Source organism: Marmota flaviventris, chromosome 9 (assembly GCF_047511675.1).
Source record: "Marmota flaviventris isolate mMarFla1 chromosome 9, mMarFla1.hap1, whole genome shotgun sequence".
NCBI classification, from domain to species: Eukaryota; Metazoa; Chordata; class Mammalia; order Rodentia; family Sciuridae; genus Marmota; species Marmota flaviventris.
The window spans coordinates 105,846,488-105,862,733 of record NC_092506.1 but is presented as its reverse complement, the minus strand read 5'-3'; the positions used below and the strand labels follow the sequence as shown (position 1 = coordinate 105,862,733).

At 44.7% G+C, this 16,246-nt stretch overlaps 1 protein-coding gene across 1 annotated transcript in view; it reads right to left on the bottom strand.

Annotated features, from left to right (window-relative positions):
• Positions 1–16,246, bottom strand: part of Sorl1 (sortilin related receptor 1) — a 163,049-nt gene that overhangs the window by 27,011 nt on the left and 119,792 nt on the right. Inside the window, exons 28-35 of the mRNA XM_027930487.3 lie at positions 15,800–15,931; positions 14,647–14,778; positions 13,680–13,814; positions 12,706–12,861; positions 9,634–9,783; positions 1,456–1,587; positions 654–780; positions 351–520 (exon numbers count right to left, since the gene is read on the bottom strand). Of these exons, the coding sequence (XP_027786288.3) occupies positions 351–520; positions 654–780; positions 1,456–1,587; positions 9,634–9,783; positions 12,706–12,861; positions 13,680–13,814; positions 14,647–14,778; positions 15,800–15,931 (1,134 nt within the window). The remainder of the gene's footprint in view (positions 1–350; positions 521–653; positions 781–1,455; positions 1,588–9,633; positions 9,784–12,705; positions 12,862–13,679; positions 13,815–14,646; positions 14,779–15,799; positions 15,932–16,246) is intronic.

Sequence of the window (16,246 nt, the reverse complement as noted above, 5' to 3'; positions counted from 1 at the left end):
AGGGAGCTCTCTTAGAAACATGATTTTGGCAAATTTCTTTAAAGCTTAGTCACAAAACTACTGACATGCCTCGTATTTCAATGACGATGAGGTCTAAGCAAGGGAAATGACAAGAGACACAAAAGGGCAATGGTGGAGAGAACCCTATCTTAGGGTGCAAGAGCATCCTCTGCCATGCTAAGAATAAATGTTAAACAGCTCAGGCAAGACCACAGAACTTAGCCACAAGACTTCTGCACAGATAAGGCACAGGTAAGTATGTCTCCGCATTTCTGAGCATCCATGGGAAAACCTGTTCAACATCCCACATGAGGTCTTGTAATTGCCACAAAAATAAGATTATAACTTACACCCTTCTGGAGTCCGCAGGGTCACAAAATCATTGGTGTTGTGCGCCTTGCTCAGACATTGAACCTGTACTTTAACTTGATATGTGGTGTCAGGTTTCAAGACTTTCAACACAGTGTTCGTTTTGTTGCTGTGAGTCTCCAGAGTCTTCCATATGCTCTCTCCAACCACCCTGGCCAAAAGAACAAAGATAGTGTCTCAGCCAAGTGGCATGGATGGCTAATCAAGAGCCCCAGAATGATTATCACAAGAGAATTTACGGATCACCCAGTGGCAACAAGGACCCTGGCAGAAATGGGACCCACCTGTAGTAGACAGTATATACACAAGAAGCAGATGGCATTTTTTTGGGCCGCATCCAGGTCAAAGTTACATCCCCAGAGAAGTCAGCTGTCCACTGAAGATTCTGTACTTTGTATACAGTTAACTCATCTGAAGAGATAAGGAGTAAAGTTATATTCTTATAAATTCTCAAATTTCAAAGAACCCCGGCTTTTAAGCAGGGCTGCTGCATTCTAAATTGTCAGGAGATCACAATCACTAACTGAAAAGAAATTCCAGAAAATATAGCTCACGCCTCCCTCTACAACCTTCCCTAGGGTTCCCACATTTCCAATCATGTTATTGTTCCTGGCATTTCACCTCCTTCCTGCCCAAGGCAATTTAAACTTGATTCTAAAAGAGAACATTGCAAGTTCATGGACAATGCCATAGCAGGATGTACCACTAAATACTCTCCAGGGAGGACTGAGTTAACCCCATCAGCAATTTGAGGCTCTGAGAAAGCAATGGCATATCAGCAAAAGGCAAGAAGTCTGTTGTAGATAAATCCAAGACCAGCCCCTTCACCAAAAGGTAGGAGGTAGAGGGAAGTTATATCAGAGATGGGCCAGGCCTCAGCTCACTTGGTGCCACGAAGCGGGACCCAAATCCATTTCAGTTCCAGATTCTGTTTTGTGTTTTGCTGTGTTGGGGATGGAATTCTAGGCCTTGCATATGCTAGGCAAGTGCTCCACCACTGAGCTGTGCCCCAACCCTCATTTTCAGACTTAGGGAAAGTTCTAGAAGCTCCAAGCTAGAAGCACCCACAGTGTGCAAGGTACTCACCACTGCAGGCCACCTCGTCACTCTCATCGGAGCAGTCCAGGAAGCCGTCACAGCGCTCCGAGAGTACAATGCAGGCCTCACCATCCTCACACTTGAACTCTCTGCTCATACAGGTCAAGGTGCTGTGTGTGGCTGAAACACAAAGAGCCTTCCTGAACCTGGGGAAGGACCAATTTGCACCGAAGGTCCAGGTTCACCCATGGTTAGAAAAAGTAGTTTGAATTCTTTCAGCTAATCAACTTCTGCTTCAAAATACCTTTCTGTAATGTGGAGGAGAACGTGCACCGGTGCCATTGCACCATCTGATTCATTGTTAACAACTGGATCTCCCTTCAGGAAGGATGTGAGACTTGGAGGCAAACTAGGGTTTAAGTCTTCATTCTGTGTAAGCTTGAGCAAGCTGCTTAATATCACCAAAGTGCAGTTCTCCTATGAAAAGTGGGTGACAATTCTACAGCTATTGTGTCTGCAGGGAGCTAGTGAGATCAAGCACCTAAGTGGTTCCTGGCAGGTACCAACAAGCTGTAGCTAGAACTCCACAGTACTAATTAGTCTGTTCTATTCTTAGATCCTAGAATGACACTCTAACTTCTGGCTTGAGTAATAAAAATAATGAGATGTATCACAATAATGTTGAGAGGTGTGCCCACTTGATGAAGTATTTTTAATTGTATAAGTTTCAAAATATTTTCATAGAAAAAGAAATAATGCAAAATAAAGGTAAAGTTAGTTAAGAGTATGTAACTTAGCAGGCTACTAACCAAAACTTCATCTTCTCTCCAGCATGGAAGGCTCTAGAAAGGCAGTGGTAACAATGTAATTGCAAATGACACTAAAGGAAGAGTAAAGGAGAGAATGGCTATGGGGAGCAAATCTGCTGCCCAAGGATGATCAGGACCAGGCCCAGATGCAGGTACCTCAGGCCTTCATTATCCAGACCCACACCTGCCTATTCCAGCCCAGACAAGGAAGGGCTATGCCAGAGACCCAAAGCCAGCATCTAAAATTAACCTTGCACTTCCAAGTCAAAGACTTTCACATTCTCATTCCTGGAACCTGCCGGTAAGTTACTTTGCTTAGCAAAAGGGACTTCACAGATGCGATTAAATAAAGGACTTTGATGAAGGAAGTCCGGCCTGGATTTTTAGATGGTCCCATGTAGCCACATGGGTTCTTCAAGGTGAGACCCTTTCCTGGATGTGGCCAGAGGCAGATTTGTAAAAACAGTAGGCGGGTCCCAGAGATCCAGCGCTGCTGACTCTCAGGTGGAGGCAGAAGCCATGAGCCTCTAGAGGGCAGCCCCAGAAACTGGCAAAAGCAATGAAACAGATTCTCCCCTAGAGCCTCCAGAGGAACTGCTCTGCCATCACCTTGGTTTTAGCCCAGTGACACCGTGTCAGATTTCAGACTCAGGGAACTATCAGAAAATAAAAGTGTTGTTCCATGATACTCTGTCTGAGATAATTCATTACAGTGGCCGGAAAACCGATATGCACTCCAGCCCCTGTGTTTGTCCAGATCTTATGTTGGGATTCTATCTTGGTTTCCTGAGCCCAGACTATAATTTCTCCATTGGGATTCAGGAACAAAACCCGTGGTAGCTCTTACCCTCCATCCCATGTGCAAGTAAATACATGCACTCTACCATACATGACTATACCATTTTATATCAACATGATGAACCATGCCTACACTCCAGGTTAAAAAAATAAAAAGCTTCATCTAAAATAGTTTAAATAAATTTCTTTAATCACACTCTCTAAATTCTATTCCAGGGTATTAATAGAAAAAGAAATTACCAAAAGGACTTCTCAGTCACTGTAGTCATCTAAGAGCAAAGAATCAATAGCAGTAATTCTTTAACAGTCTCCTAGGGAACTTCTAAAGTGTACAGACTTCTAGGACTTGCCCCAAACCTCCTGTAGCAGAGCATAGTAGGAGCTCAGCAGATGAAGTATTTAAAAGCTCCCATGTGAATCAGGAAAATTGGCCAGGCTGAGAACCTCTGCTGGCCAGAACCACTCTTTGAGACAGAGGTAGAGAAATTGCATAGTGTTCATAGGAGAACCACCAGGATTGTCAACAGAAATGGTTAAAGGATCCAGGAATATTTTCTTAGAGGCAAAAAGGTATGAGGATTGCCAGGGAGAAAGGTAGTGAGAGCAGGAATGGAACACTTAACAATTGTTCTCAATTGATGAATTTTCATACAAAAGAATTCATAACACTGCATGAGTCTCTAGGATGGCTTCAGCTTGGCACTTGCTTTAAAAAAAAAACAACAAAAAAACTAATACAGTGCAGTGGTCCCACACCATTTGCAGGAGATTGGCTGGAGGATCCCTGCAGACACCAAACTCCAAAGATGCTCAAGTCCCCTATATAAAATGGCACAGTTTGTGCATATAACTCATACACATCCTTTTGTATATGTTAAATCTTCCCTAGATTACTTATAATACTTAATACAATGTAAATGCTTTGCAAATCAGTATTATACTGTTTTGTTTATAGAATAATGACAAGAACCAAAGTCTTACATGTTCAGTACAAATACATTTTATATATGTATGTAAATACATATTTTCACTCCACAATTATTTAAATACACAGATACAGAATCTGCAGATACAAAGGGAGACGGGAACTACAAAAACCACTTATGAGGCTTTTCACAGACTATAATCCCACACTTCAAGAAAATCATTGTATTACAGAAATCTATTATACACTGAGCTGAAAATGGTTTGTCTTGGGGGGGCGCGGGTGGACAACTGCATTACATATACAAGCATACTGGAGTTCTACAAAAAAGTTCAAGAACCACTGCTGTAACAGTCTCAGGATCCCAAGACAGACTTCACCCTCCCATGCACTGAGCATTAAAGGAGGTCCTGCAGGCATCAGGAACAGCTCCAGGCACTAAGAACATGTATAGGAAAGACAAGGCACCTACTGTCAAAGAGATTATCTTCTCTTGAGAGAAGCTACAAACAAGCCAACCAACAAATACGTCATTTCAGATAATGTAAGAGCCACAAAAGAACATAGAGTAATGGTGTCTGAGTTAAAGGGGCGGGCAGTGACGCCACTTCATACAGGACAGTCAGAGAGGGATACTGCTCAGAAGGGGACCATTTGGAAAACACAAGATTCCCATCTACCACTTGATAAGAATATGAGAAAACTATTGCCAAACAACAGCTGAATAGGACTGCTAGAAGATGTTTGAGGCTTCCTTATAAAATATATCTCAAAACTTTAAAAGCAAGAAAACCCAGATTTGAGATTCTGGAAATAAGTTTGCCATTAATCTCTGCAAATTCTTAAATGATTATTAAAGAAATGGTGGATGGGCACTTAGAACAGAAGTAGTGGCCAGCAGGGGCCAGCTGCTCTGAGGGAATCATGCCACACTCATCCCATTTTCTTTTTCATAAGGTGATTGGATTAATGGATTTAGGAAAATTTCGGAGACAGCACATATTGATTTTAAGACCCTGAAATAAGCAACATCCTTGTGAATAAGACAAATTTGAAACAGCCGGAAAACACAGATTTAAAGAATGCCAATTAATAGGTTACTATCACCAGGAGGAACATTGTAGGTCTTTGCCTCTTTGTTGGTTATTTTTAGCGTTCACCTTGTCATATGATCTCTTACTTGGCTCAGATGTTCTATCACTTTGGTGAGTGTGGGATCAACCTGCTCTGCTCTTTTAATGTCCCAGAGGCCCACTGCATTCATTATTTTAACATAAGTGTAGACTTTTGTACTAAGTTCTGTTTGATTTCTCTGTTAGGTTTGTGTATTCTTCTCTGATAAAAACTCTCTACACACTTAATTAGGTAAAAATCTTTTCCACAAACCACCACCTATTTTTGTGAACTTTGTTAGTCATCTTTTATTTGGTAAATTATGAACTGGTATAAGTTTGTACAATTCATGTATATTGATTGTGGCAAAGTTGTACAGATTTCTATATTTGGGATGAGAAATTTTTCTTCTCTCTATAATAAATTGTTTCTTATCTTGGCATTAAAAAAAAACTCTCTACACAGATATAATGGCAGAAAGATCATGACCTTCTATCTAAATAAATATCCCAGTCTGGTACTGACTGGATGACTCTCTTAGAGCCTCAATTTTCCTATCTCTACAATGGAGACAATACCAAAATCACAAGGTTATTAACAATTAAGTGAAATAAATATATGATTTACATGAGAATAATGGAAGGTACATTTCCATTACCAAGTGTTCATTTTTCTTTTTGAGTCCTGATTATTTTACCAGAAAATAAGTGCTTTTGTTGACTCTGCATTACCTGCAGATGTAACAAGCATGCTTTCCAAATTTTCATCCAATTTGGTAATGACCTTTTAAACAGAGCAGGGCCATTTACAAAGAATCAGAAACGATGCTAACAGCAAACAGAACAAAGTAGCAGCAGCCTGAAGAAGACTGCTTAGGATAAAGCAAAGAGAAAAATAAAAAAAGATCCCCAAAAAAGTAAGAAAGCAGAAAGGCATAATAATGAAACAAATACAAATAAATAAGGCAATAGAATCGAATCTTTCTGGTTCCCGAGATCCACGTGACAAGAGCAGGTGCAATGATATACAGGGGTTCTTCCCCCAAAAGCATCTGAATTTATTCAGGTCCTGATCACTGACCAAGAGCAGAAGGTTAATAATGGGATCCTTCACAGCTTCCAAGAAAAAAGCAAACCAAACAAACAAAAATCACCCTAGCTTGCAAATTGAAAAAGTGGAAAAGTCAAAGGGTATTTTTTGAAACAAAGACCCCTAGGAAGCAACTTATCAAACTTCCTGACTTTTGAACAAAGAAAGGCTCCTTCAGACAGCCAAGATGAAAGCAGAAGTGACATTCATGAAAAAGAACGAGGCGTGAACAATGAGGGCCTCATGACCCCTGTAGAAAAAGTACATTTAGGAGAAAAATCTATTTGCTGTGAGAATAAATACGTTTTACATGTCAGGCTAAATCTCGAGAAGATTTTTCTCTCAGGTCAGAAGCCTGTCAAGACCTAAAGGACCTGGTGGAATCTGTCTCCACAAGCCCATAGCTACAGAGCCTGTTAAAGGAGACCACAGAGTGTGAAAACTGGCGAAGGCTCATGAGGGGCTAGGTGCAGAGGGTCTCCAGCAAGACGGACTGCTGATGCAACATGGGAAGGGCAACTCCTCCCAGCTGCTGGCCCACATGCCTCGCTTCCTACCAAGATGCCACACACCAGCCCTGACTCCAGTGCCCATCCTCCACCCCTCGTGGTCCCTGGCCCCACAGGGAAACCTGCACATGCCCCACCCAAGCTAGCAGCATCAGCCTTCTAGTTTCTTCTCTGGACAGTTTCTCCTCTCCTCCTTCTAGTTTCGCCTCTCTTCCTTCCTGCTGATCTCCACAGCCAAGGACTCATGGCTGCTTCGAACATCACCTCTAATATACCAATGTGCCTTCTTCCTTTCTCACCTCACAGCCCCATCACATTGGCTGCCTTAGTAGTACATGGCCTCCAATCTCACCTCCCCTTCTAATTCATTTCTCTCATGATGAAGTCCAAGTGATTTAAAATACAAACACCACTCTCTAAAATAATTAATGGTTCCCTGTGACAGGGGATAAGGGGCCCTAAGCATGGCCGTTGTACCCAAGTGCCCGGCTTGTCTCTTTGTACTCACCATTTTCCCTGCCCATGGCCCTCTACAGAGGTGCTCCCCAGTGTCTCTGAGCCTCTGGGTATTTATGCTGTCCCCAGTGTCTGGGATGCCCACCATCTGCCACCTTTGCCCGCTTTTTCCATTAAAACTCTGCAGGGCACACTGTAGTCCTAGCCACTCTGGTACTGAGGCAAGAGGACTGCCTGAGCCCAAGAGTTTGGGACCAATCTGGGCAATGTAGTAAGACCTCATCTCCTAAAAACAACAAAACTGGGGCTAAGGTTGTGGCTCAGCATTAATGCACTTGCCTTGCATGTGTGAGGCTCTGGGTTCAATCCTCAGCACCACATAAAAATAAACAAACAAAATAAAGGTATTGTGTCCATTTACAACTGAAAAAAAAAAAAGGTTTAAAACAAAACCTGCTCCTTAGACATTATCATCCCTTTCCTGACCAGCTGCCACCTCTCTGGAGGACGACCAGGTCCACTCTGAACTACGCTGGTTCCTTGGAGATGCTTTTGCTACTGCCCACCTTGCACTGAAACACAGCTGCTGATTTGTGGTCCTCCCACCAGACTGTATCCCACAGCTGATCAGTGCTGGCCACATCGTGCTTGATCAACCAATTTTCATCCCGCCAGACTGAAGATTCTGAGGACATACAGTCCTTCCTCCTAACCAGACTCTGCAGGGAAAGCCTAGTAAGACACCCTGTGGGGAAATGTGCTACAGAGACAGGAGGGATGGCAAATTCCCACTTCCCTTTCTTCCCAAGCCTCACTGGGAAAAATATCTACAAAGGGCAGGCATTTTGCAAACTTTTGTAATGCTAAGCATGAGAAAGGGCTCTTTTAAAAGGATGAGTTCTCAAGCACCCCTTCCCACTGCTCTTGATTCAGCAGACTGAGGTGGGATCACTAAATGTTCATTTTTTATAAGTACTCCCCATGTGATCCCTCTAAGTTACATAAATTTCTTCACTACTGAATTAGAGAAACTAAGGGATAACTAACCTCCTCTGCCCTAGACCCTATTCCATCTTGAAATGGTAAAATTTGATAGGGCTCCATTTGGGGGCTTAGTTTTTCATTAAGGAATCTTCATTTTAAGAGGAAAAAGTGGGATTAGAACAGGGATCAAAAAAAAAAAAATGGAGAGACTGGGCTCAGTGGTGCACACCTGTAATCCCAACGGCTCAGGAGGCTGAGGAAGGAAGATCACAAGTTCAAAGCCAGCCTCTGCAAAAGCGAGGCACTAAGCAACTCAGTGAGACCCTGTCTCTAAATAAAATACAAAATAGGGCTGGGGATGTGGCTCAGTGGTCAAGTGCCCCTGAGTTCAACCCTCAGTAACTTCCACCCTGCCACCAAATTTAAAAAAAAAAAAAAGAATGGAGAGCTCGCTGCTGGGGTCAGTGCTGGAAGCCTCTCTGTAGATAGATAGGAGGGACTTTGTCATTCTCTTCTAGGTTCACCAGGGCAGAAGTCAGATGAGCATGAAGAAATGTTCTTTCTGGAAGTAAAACTACGTGACTGGCTGGGACACTGGCTGTCTGCAGTCATGGGTGGATAGATGGAGGAGAGCCTGCAAAGCAGGAGGCCTGAGCTAGGGTAGCCCATCATCAGAGGCACGTTGATGGCAGGGAATGAGCACTCTTCAGTCACACCCCTCCAGGGCCATTACAGTTGTACCCATTAGGCCAAAGGTGGCCTCAGTGCAACCAGAGACCGAAAGGTATTGAACGGGTGGGATGAGGCTGAAACACATGAGCTCATCTCTGTGTCTGACTTCTGACTTCACACCCTGCTTCCTGTAGGCCATCCCCACCAAGGTGACACTTTGAACCTCAGTCTGTGCAAAAGCCAGTGTCTCTCCCTCCCTCACCTACTCCAAGGAACCTCCCCGCAAGGAACAGGCACCACGGCCCATTCTGAACTCAACACACTGATACAGTGTCCATGTCATCTCAGAGCAGGCTCAGGGTGCCTGGTCATCATTCCATGTGTGGCCAGCATTCTCTGTCTCCAACTAGAATTACCCTAGGGGCAATGACTGAACCTCTTAATAAGGTGCTGGAGGTAATCCCCCCAACAATACAGTCTCTGTGCCTTACTTAACACTTTCAGAAGAATGAATGCAAATATAGAGGATACAGGCTGGATCCCTTGGTGTTTTTAAACAGTTAAACATATCAAACAAAAAAAGAAAAAAAACTATTAATTTTTCTCACTTACTTAGAAAATATTTTTGTTGGATCTGCTCCTATTGTTTAAAATATCTCAGGCAACTTATTAGAAAGAATGTGGCTACCAGATGATATGATGTGGGTCCATGTAGCAAAGCCCTTGGGGATGACATAGTCGCAACATGGGTACACAAAACTGCACTAACTCACACACATGGGTGTGTGCTGACCCAGAAACGAAGCAGGGCAAAGGGATATTTCACACTCTGGAAATCTGCCTGGGGCCAAAGCACTCTCAAACTACTCACGGCAGTTGTCCTCATCCTGGCCATCCTGGCAATCCCGGTGGCCATCACAGCGCTTCCAGTTGGGGATGCACTTCTTTGGTTGGTGGCACTCAAACTCAAATCGGTCACATCGCCCAAGCTGAGTGGGGGTGGAGACAGCAGTGACATTTGCTAGAAAAAAAATATTTTTAAAATTCAGTTTTCAGTATTATGCAAGCTGGCCAGTAACAGAAACCAATTCAATGTGTTAGGAGAGCACAGTGCCTTAGGAATTGCAAAGGGGACCTGGAGAGACCCGTGTGCGCTCTGGACACCACCACTTAATTTGCTCCCTCTCAGACCCTGACTAAAGACCTAGCTGAGAGATAATTTTAAGACCTAAACCCAAAAGGGTACAAATAATGGGAAAAAAGACAAAAGCAACAAATTTGGAAGCTGGGTGTGGTGGCACATGCCTATAATCCCAGGGGCTTGGAAGGCTGAGGCAAGAGGATCCCAGGGTCAAGGCTAGCCTCGGCAATGTAGCAAGATGCTTAGCAACTTAGCGAGGCCCTGTGTTAAAATGAAAAAATGGCTGGGATGTGGTCCAGTGATTAAGCATCCCTGGGTTCAATCCTAGCTCCAAAAAAAAAAAAGAAAGGAAAAAAATTGGGGAAGCTGGAAAGCAGACAGTGATAAGTGATTAAAGAGACCAGAGAAGGCCATAGCCTATCCCAAGCTGTCAGAGGAGAGAGCTAGGAAGCAACTAGGTCAACATCACCAACCCTCAAAAAGTTCACAAACTGGTCTAACGAGGAGGGAGAAAGGCAAAGTAAAGAAACTAACTAAGAGGAACTGTTTAAGAAGCAATTACAGGGTCTGGGGATGTGGCTGAGTGGGACAGCACTTGCCTAGCATGCACAAGGCCCTAGGTTCCATCTCTGGTGAAGAAAAAAAGGATAGCTACACTCCCTACATCCTTCCACCCCAACAGCCCCATGAGACTATCACCCATACATCATCCCAATAACAGACTGGTGGGTTGTTATTTGGACAGAATGAAAACCAAGAGCTGTTTTAGACAGGCATAATTGAGAACAAGAATATCTTACTGGTAAACTGAGGATTAAACCTACAGAAGCAAAATGCGAAGACCTCACTCTCTTCCTGAGACCTCTATCAGTGAGATCTTGATCCTATTGTGCAGGCAGAAGATCGAAGGAATCTTCTCTGGGAACGCTGACCAGCCTCAGAAATAAACCCTAAAATTACCAAGGTCCTAGAAAGCTAAGCCAAGTAAACCAGGCCCCTTGTTCCTGAAGAAGATAGGAGTCAGGGGAAGGCTCCCAAGTGGGGGAGAGCTGACTATCCACCTGCATGCATCTTAATAGAAGGTAAAATGAAAAGAAGGCTGATGCCAGGAAGAAAAATCAGCTAGCAGTCTTCTACATGGAAGAGCATCAGGGAGCTACAGACAACCAAGAACACAAAAGCTGAATGAGACATAAAGCAAGGAACTGGCTCTTCTGATGAGTCAGAACTGGCTAGTTCTGGTCAGAGTTTTAAGAACCAAAATCAACTGTGAGAGAAGGATAATTCAATACATAGGTGGGAATGGTTAAAGACAAAAGGGGTTTTATGGCTTTTTTAATCCTTTTTTACAATTTGTTTTAATTTGAGAAGCACTTATGGGCTGCTATTTGCCTGTTGTTGTGGTAGACACAGGAGAAAATTCCAAGTAATTTACAGTATCATCCCCAAACAGGAGACCTGCCATTAGGAAGCGATGTACAGCAGATAACAGTCAAGAACCCAAAGGACAACGGTTAAGTTCAGTGAGATTGGGCATCAGCTAAAGGAGTCTGGGAAGCTCTGCAGGGGTGAGGTTTGACAGGGAGAATCACACTGTACTTGTTTGAAGCAAGAATTTCAAGCTTTAATGAACTTTAGAATCATGTGAGTATCTCCTGGGCTCCACCCAGAAGTTCTGATGCTATATTTTATACACTGCAGGTGATTCCATTATAGAGGAGTCCTTGTGCCATACCTTGAGAATCGCTAATGACATATCAAGGTCTCTTTGCTATGAAATTCTTGCTTCTGTTTGCCCCACAGATGGTAGATTTCATGGATGGGGAAAGCAGGAGGATGAGGGAGGGACAAGGGTAAAAGGCCTGCTGTAGGAATACAGGAGGGAAAGGAACAAGTCTGCCCAGAGCAGATGAGCAGCCCTAAGAAGTGAGGGAGGAAAGGAGGAGTCAGAGCACACAGGGCCTTGAAACTAGGAATCAAGGTCCAAGAACTGAATTTCAAGCAAGAATTTCAAGCTTTAATGAACTTTAGAATCATGTGGGTATCTCCTGGGCTCCACCCAGAAGTTCTGATGCTATGCATTTTATACACTGCAGGTGATTCCATTATAGAGGAGTCCTTGTGCCATACCTTGAGAATCGCTAACGACATATCAAAAACAGGGAAGCAATGGGATGAACAATGTCATCTAGGGGCAACCAGGAGATCAGCCACGGCAAGGATGATGCAAAGTGCAGTTTATAAGTGAATCTGAAATAGACTCCTGCTTAGGGAAACTCGGCATCCTCACCCATGCTCTGCCTGTGGTGGGGGGCTGGCACTAGATGGGGTCTCAAGATGGGCCCTGCCTACAGCAATGGTTTATTGCACAGCTCTTCAGCTGCCTCTGTGCAGCCACTAGATGGCAGTGCTCACCCTTCCTTTAGAAGGACCAGCTAGACAACTACCAAGCAGGAAAATTGGGCCCTCTCCCCTGAGAGTGTAATATACACACAAAAACCTCCCTGTAATCTCAACTATAATTTCCCACAGAGAAGGAAGCAAAGGTTGCCTGCAGCGGTCGCGGGGAAATAAGGGTGGCTGGCCTTTTCCAGTAGGAAGTTCAGAGGGCAGTTACAGAAGACGGGATACTCCGTTTCTGAGTTCCCATGGGTCTGATCCAGGGAAAAGCACTGAAGTCTCCCTGCCCTGGAAGCACCCTATTGGTGAGTAGCACAGGGCAGTCAGGCTATGCCTACAGCGTGCTCCAGAACATCCTCGACACAGGAACAGGTACCACGGAGAGCTGAGACCAGGACTCACCAAGTGAGGGGCAGGCTTCCTCGTCGGAGCCATCTGCACAATCCCGGTACCCGTCACATACCCAGGTGTCCATCACGCAGGCCCCATTGCTGCAGCGGAAGTAATTGGGCAGACACGTGGAGGGCCCAGGAGTGGGGGAGGGCAGAATATGTGAATCTGAGAAAAACACCAAAAAGAAAACCCAAAGTGTTACCAGAAGTTTGACCTCAGACTAAAATGTGTTCCAAACCAAATCCCCCTTTTAGCTGCACCAGCCAAGAGAGGCTAGTGACAGTCACAGCTCTGTACTGCAGCCCATCTAAAAATCATTCATGATGCAGTGTCAGAACAGATGATATTTGTTTCCCCTTTGGTTAGTAGATTTACATACTGCTGTAGTGGATAGGAGCTAATGTTCAGATGGCCTTGCTTTTGTAGGTGTTTCTGAAAGCAAACAAAAGGTGAACAGCTGACTTGGAAGATACAGGACAGATAGAGAATTCCTACCAAGGCCAAACTGCTCTAGTTAATTCATCACAACTACCTCAAGACTTGGTTTGGAGACAATGCCAAAAAGGAAAGGGAAAGCATGCACCCCACATCAGTGTTCCTCAGAGGAATCACAGCCCAGGCAGGACCTGGGGACCTTGTTAAAATTCAGATTCCCATTCAGTAGGTGTGGGGGAAGGGCAGAGACTGAGGTTCTAACAAGCTCCAAGGAGATGTGAATGCTGCTGGTCAGCGGCAAGGCTCTGGGCATCTCATTGTGCCCGGCAAAATCAGGAATGAATAACCCCAGCAATAAAAACCAAGCACCCTGACTGCAAATGGGAGGAAAGATTGAAAACTCCTCAGGGTTGATCCTCCCCAAAAAGCCAGAAAAGTACAGAATAAGCCAGGCACTAAAGAGACAAAGTTATAATCTGTGCAAACAGGTCAACCTATCCTGCTGTGTCTCGGCTGTGGGGTTGACCCAGCACCCTAGAGCCTCTCACCTCCACAGTCCCTCTCATCAGACCAGTCTCCACAGTCGTTCTCCCTGTCACATTTCCATCTGTTTGGGATGCAGTGGCCATTCTCACAGCGGAACTGGAAGTAGCGGGAGCAGTTTGGGGCTTCTGTGGGGTTTTCTGCAGAGATCAACAACAGTATCAGTCATTTCTCCTGTACCACAGTGAGCACAAGCTCCACCTAGAGGCACTATCCTGGATACCCCTGTCCAGTGCCAGTGGCATTTCCCTCTCAAAAAAGATAAGGCAACTTTATGAACCCAAGGGGCAACAGAATATACCCATAAACTCACAGTACTCCATCTTCCCAGCTCCAAACTCATGACCTACATTTTTTCTTTTTGGGGGGTGCTGGAGACTGAACCCAGGAACACTCTGCCACATCTGCAACCCTTTTTATTTTTTTGAGAGAGGGTCTAAGTTGCTTAGGACCTAAGTTGCTGAGGATAGTTTTGAACTTGCGTTCCTCCTGCCTCAGCTTCCTGAGCTGCTGGGATTACAGGTGTGCACCACTGCACCCAGCGATGACTACATATTGTTATACTGAGAATGATCACCTGACATGTAATTCTGACATTTTACCAAAGCAATAGTCTAACTATTGATGACAGCCCAATTGAGATGCTGTGGTCTATAATTTTTAGGGTGGTGGTGGGGATGACACATTCTACAATGTTTACCACAATCCTTTACCCACTGCATTCTTTATATATATAATGTGGTCCTTGCAACTGAGCAAAGAAAAGGAAACATAATAAAAATTTCCCACATCTACTAGGTGTAAGTTCCCGCTTCACTCAATTCTTCGTATGGGGATTCAAGAGCTGGAAGTAGTTGCTACTGAGGAAGGAGAGGGCAAAGTGTGCAGGTGAGAATGCTGGCAAGCATCCCTTCCTTAGCCACAGGTGTCACCATAACTTCAGGGCTGGGGTGCGAGGAGGCTGATGCTCACCACAGTTGGCTTCATCAGAGTAGTCCCCACAGTCGTCCATCCCATCACATTTCCAAATCAAACTGATGCACACTCCATTCTGACACTGGAAACCGAACTCATCACAGACCTTGTGGAACTCAGGGTCTTGGGCTACATAAGGAACAAACACCCATAAAGTCCAGATTACTTCCGTGTTGGAGAAGTCAGAGTAGGAGTGATGCTCAGAACGGGAGAGAGGAAAAACATCCTCTGCCAAGAGCCATTATTGTGCTGAAGGATTCCTTGAAAGCAAAAGCCAAACCTGATCTTAACAGAGCACACATTCTAGTTATTAATCCTTTCCACAGTCCTTTATTGAGTACTATTATGGGCTGAGTTTATCCCCCCAAAATTCATAGATTGAAATCCTAACCCCTAATACTTTTAGACAGGTGATTTTTTTGGAGGTAATGTCTTTTAAAAGGTAAGTTAAAATGAGGTCATCAGGGTGAGCCTTAATCCAATATGACTGCTGTCCATGGAAGAGGAAGAAGAAATCTGAACACAGAAACGTAGAGAAGAAAGACCATGCAAGGACACAGGGAAAAGATGGCCACCTATGAGGTCAAGAAAGGCCTCTGGGAAAACCAACCCCGCCAACACCTTGACTGTGAACTCCCAGCCTCCTTTTTCCAAGAGAAAATGCATTTCTGTTGTCCAAGTCACCCAGCGTGTGGCATTTTGCCATGGCAACCCAAGCAAACAAACACAAATGCAGGGCACTCTGAGAAACAGGGCTATGGCAATGAACAAAGGAAAGTCCCTGCTCCTTTGACCCTTGCGTGGCAGCAGCAGAGGCAGACAGAAAAATACAGTGAGCAATGTGGGGATGCATGCCGTGAGGACCTCTGGAGCACAGAACGGGCGGGGGGCACTACAGAGATTGGCATTCAATACAGACTGGCCAGAAAGGCCTCTGGTATAAGGTGAAACTGAGCCAAGACTGTGGGCATTCACCAGCCTCCTGTTCATACCTACACCAAAGCTAAAAGCAGCACTTCTGAAGCAACGAGGTAACTCTCAGGAAAGGTGAGCTCGGACACTCAGTCAGACCTGATACCCAGAGAGAGGCGTGTCCCCGGGCAGCCAAACCCCATGTCCGTGAGTGACCTCCCCCAGCTGCCCCACTCACAACATCCTGCAAAGGTGGCATCTTCATCTGATCCATCGCGGCACTGGATGATCCCATCACACACCATAGAGTGGAACAGGCACTGCTGGCGGTTCTTACACACGAAGTCCATGAAGCGCGTACAGAGGGGCTCTAAAAGGGAGCCAGCAAGGAGAAAGGGCCATGAGCACTGGGCGTGGGCATCGCATGCTGGTTCAGATGTGCATTCAGGAAACAACAGTAACAGCCACTGTTGGTCGAGCACTTGCTTGTGCCAAGCCCACAGCTAAAGCACTTGACATAAAGTGCATCATTAAACCCTCAAAACAACATTAAAAAAGATTTTACTGTCTCTGTTTACAGAACGAGAAAACAAGGGTAGCAGTATTAAGTATTTTGCCAAGAGCACACAGCTGATGAGGGTGAAGCCAAAACTGAAATCCAGAGCTGTCTGGCACCAAAGCCCAT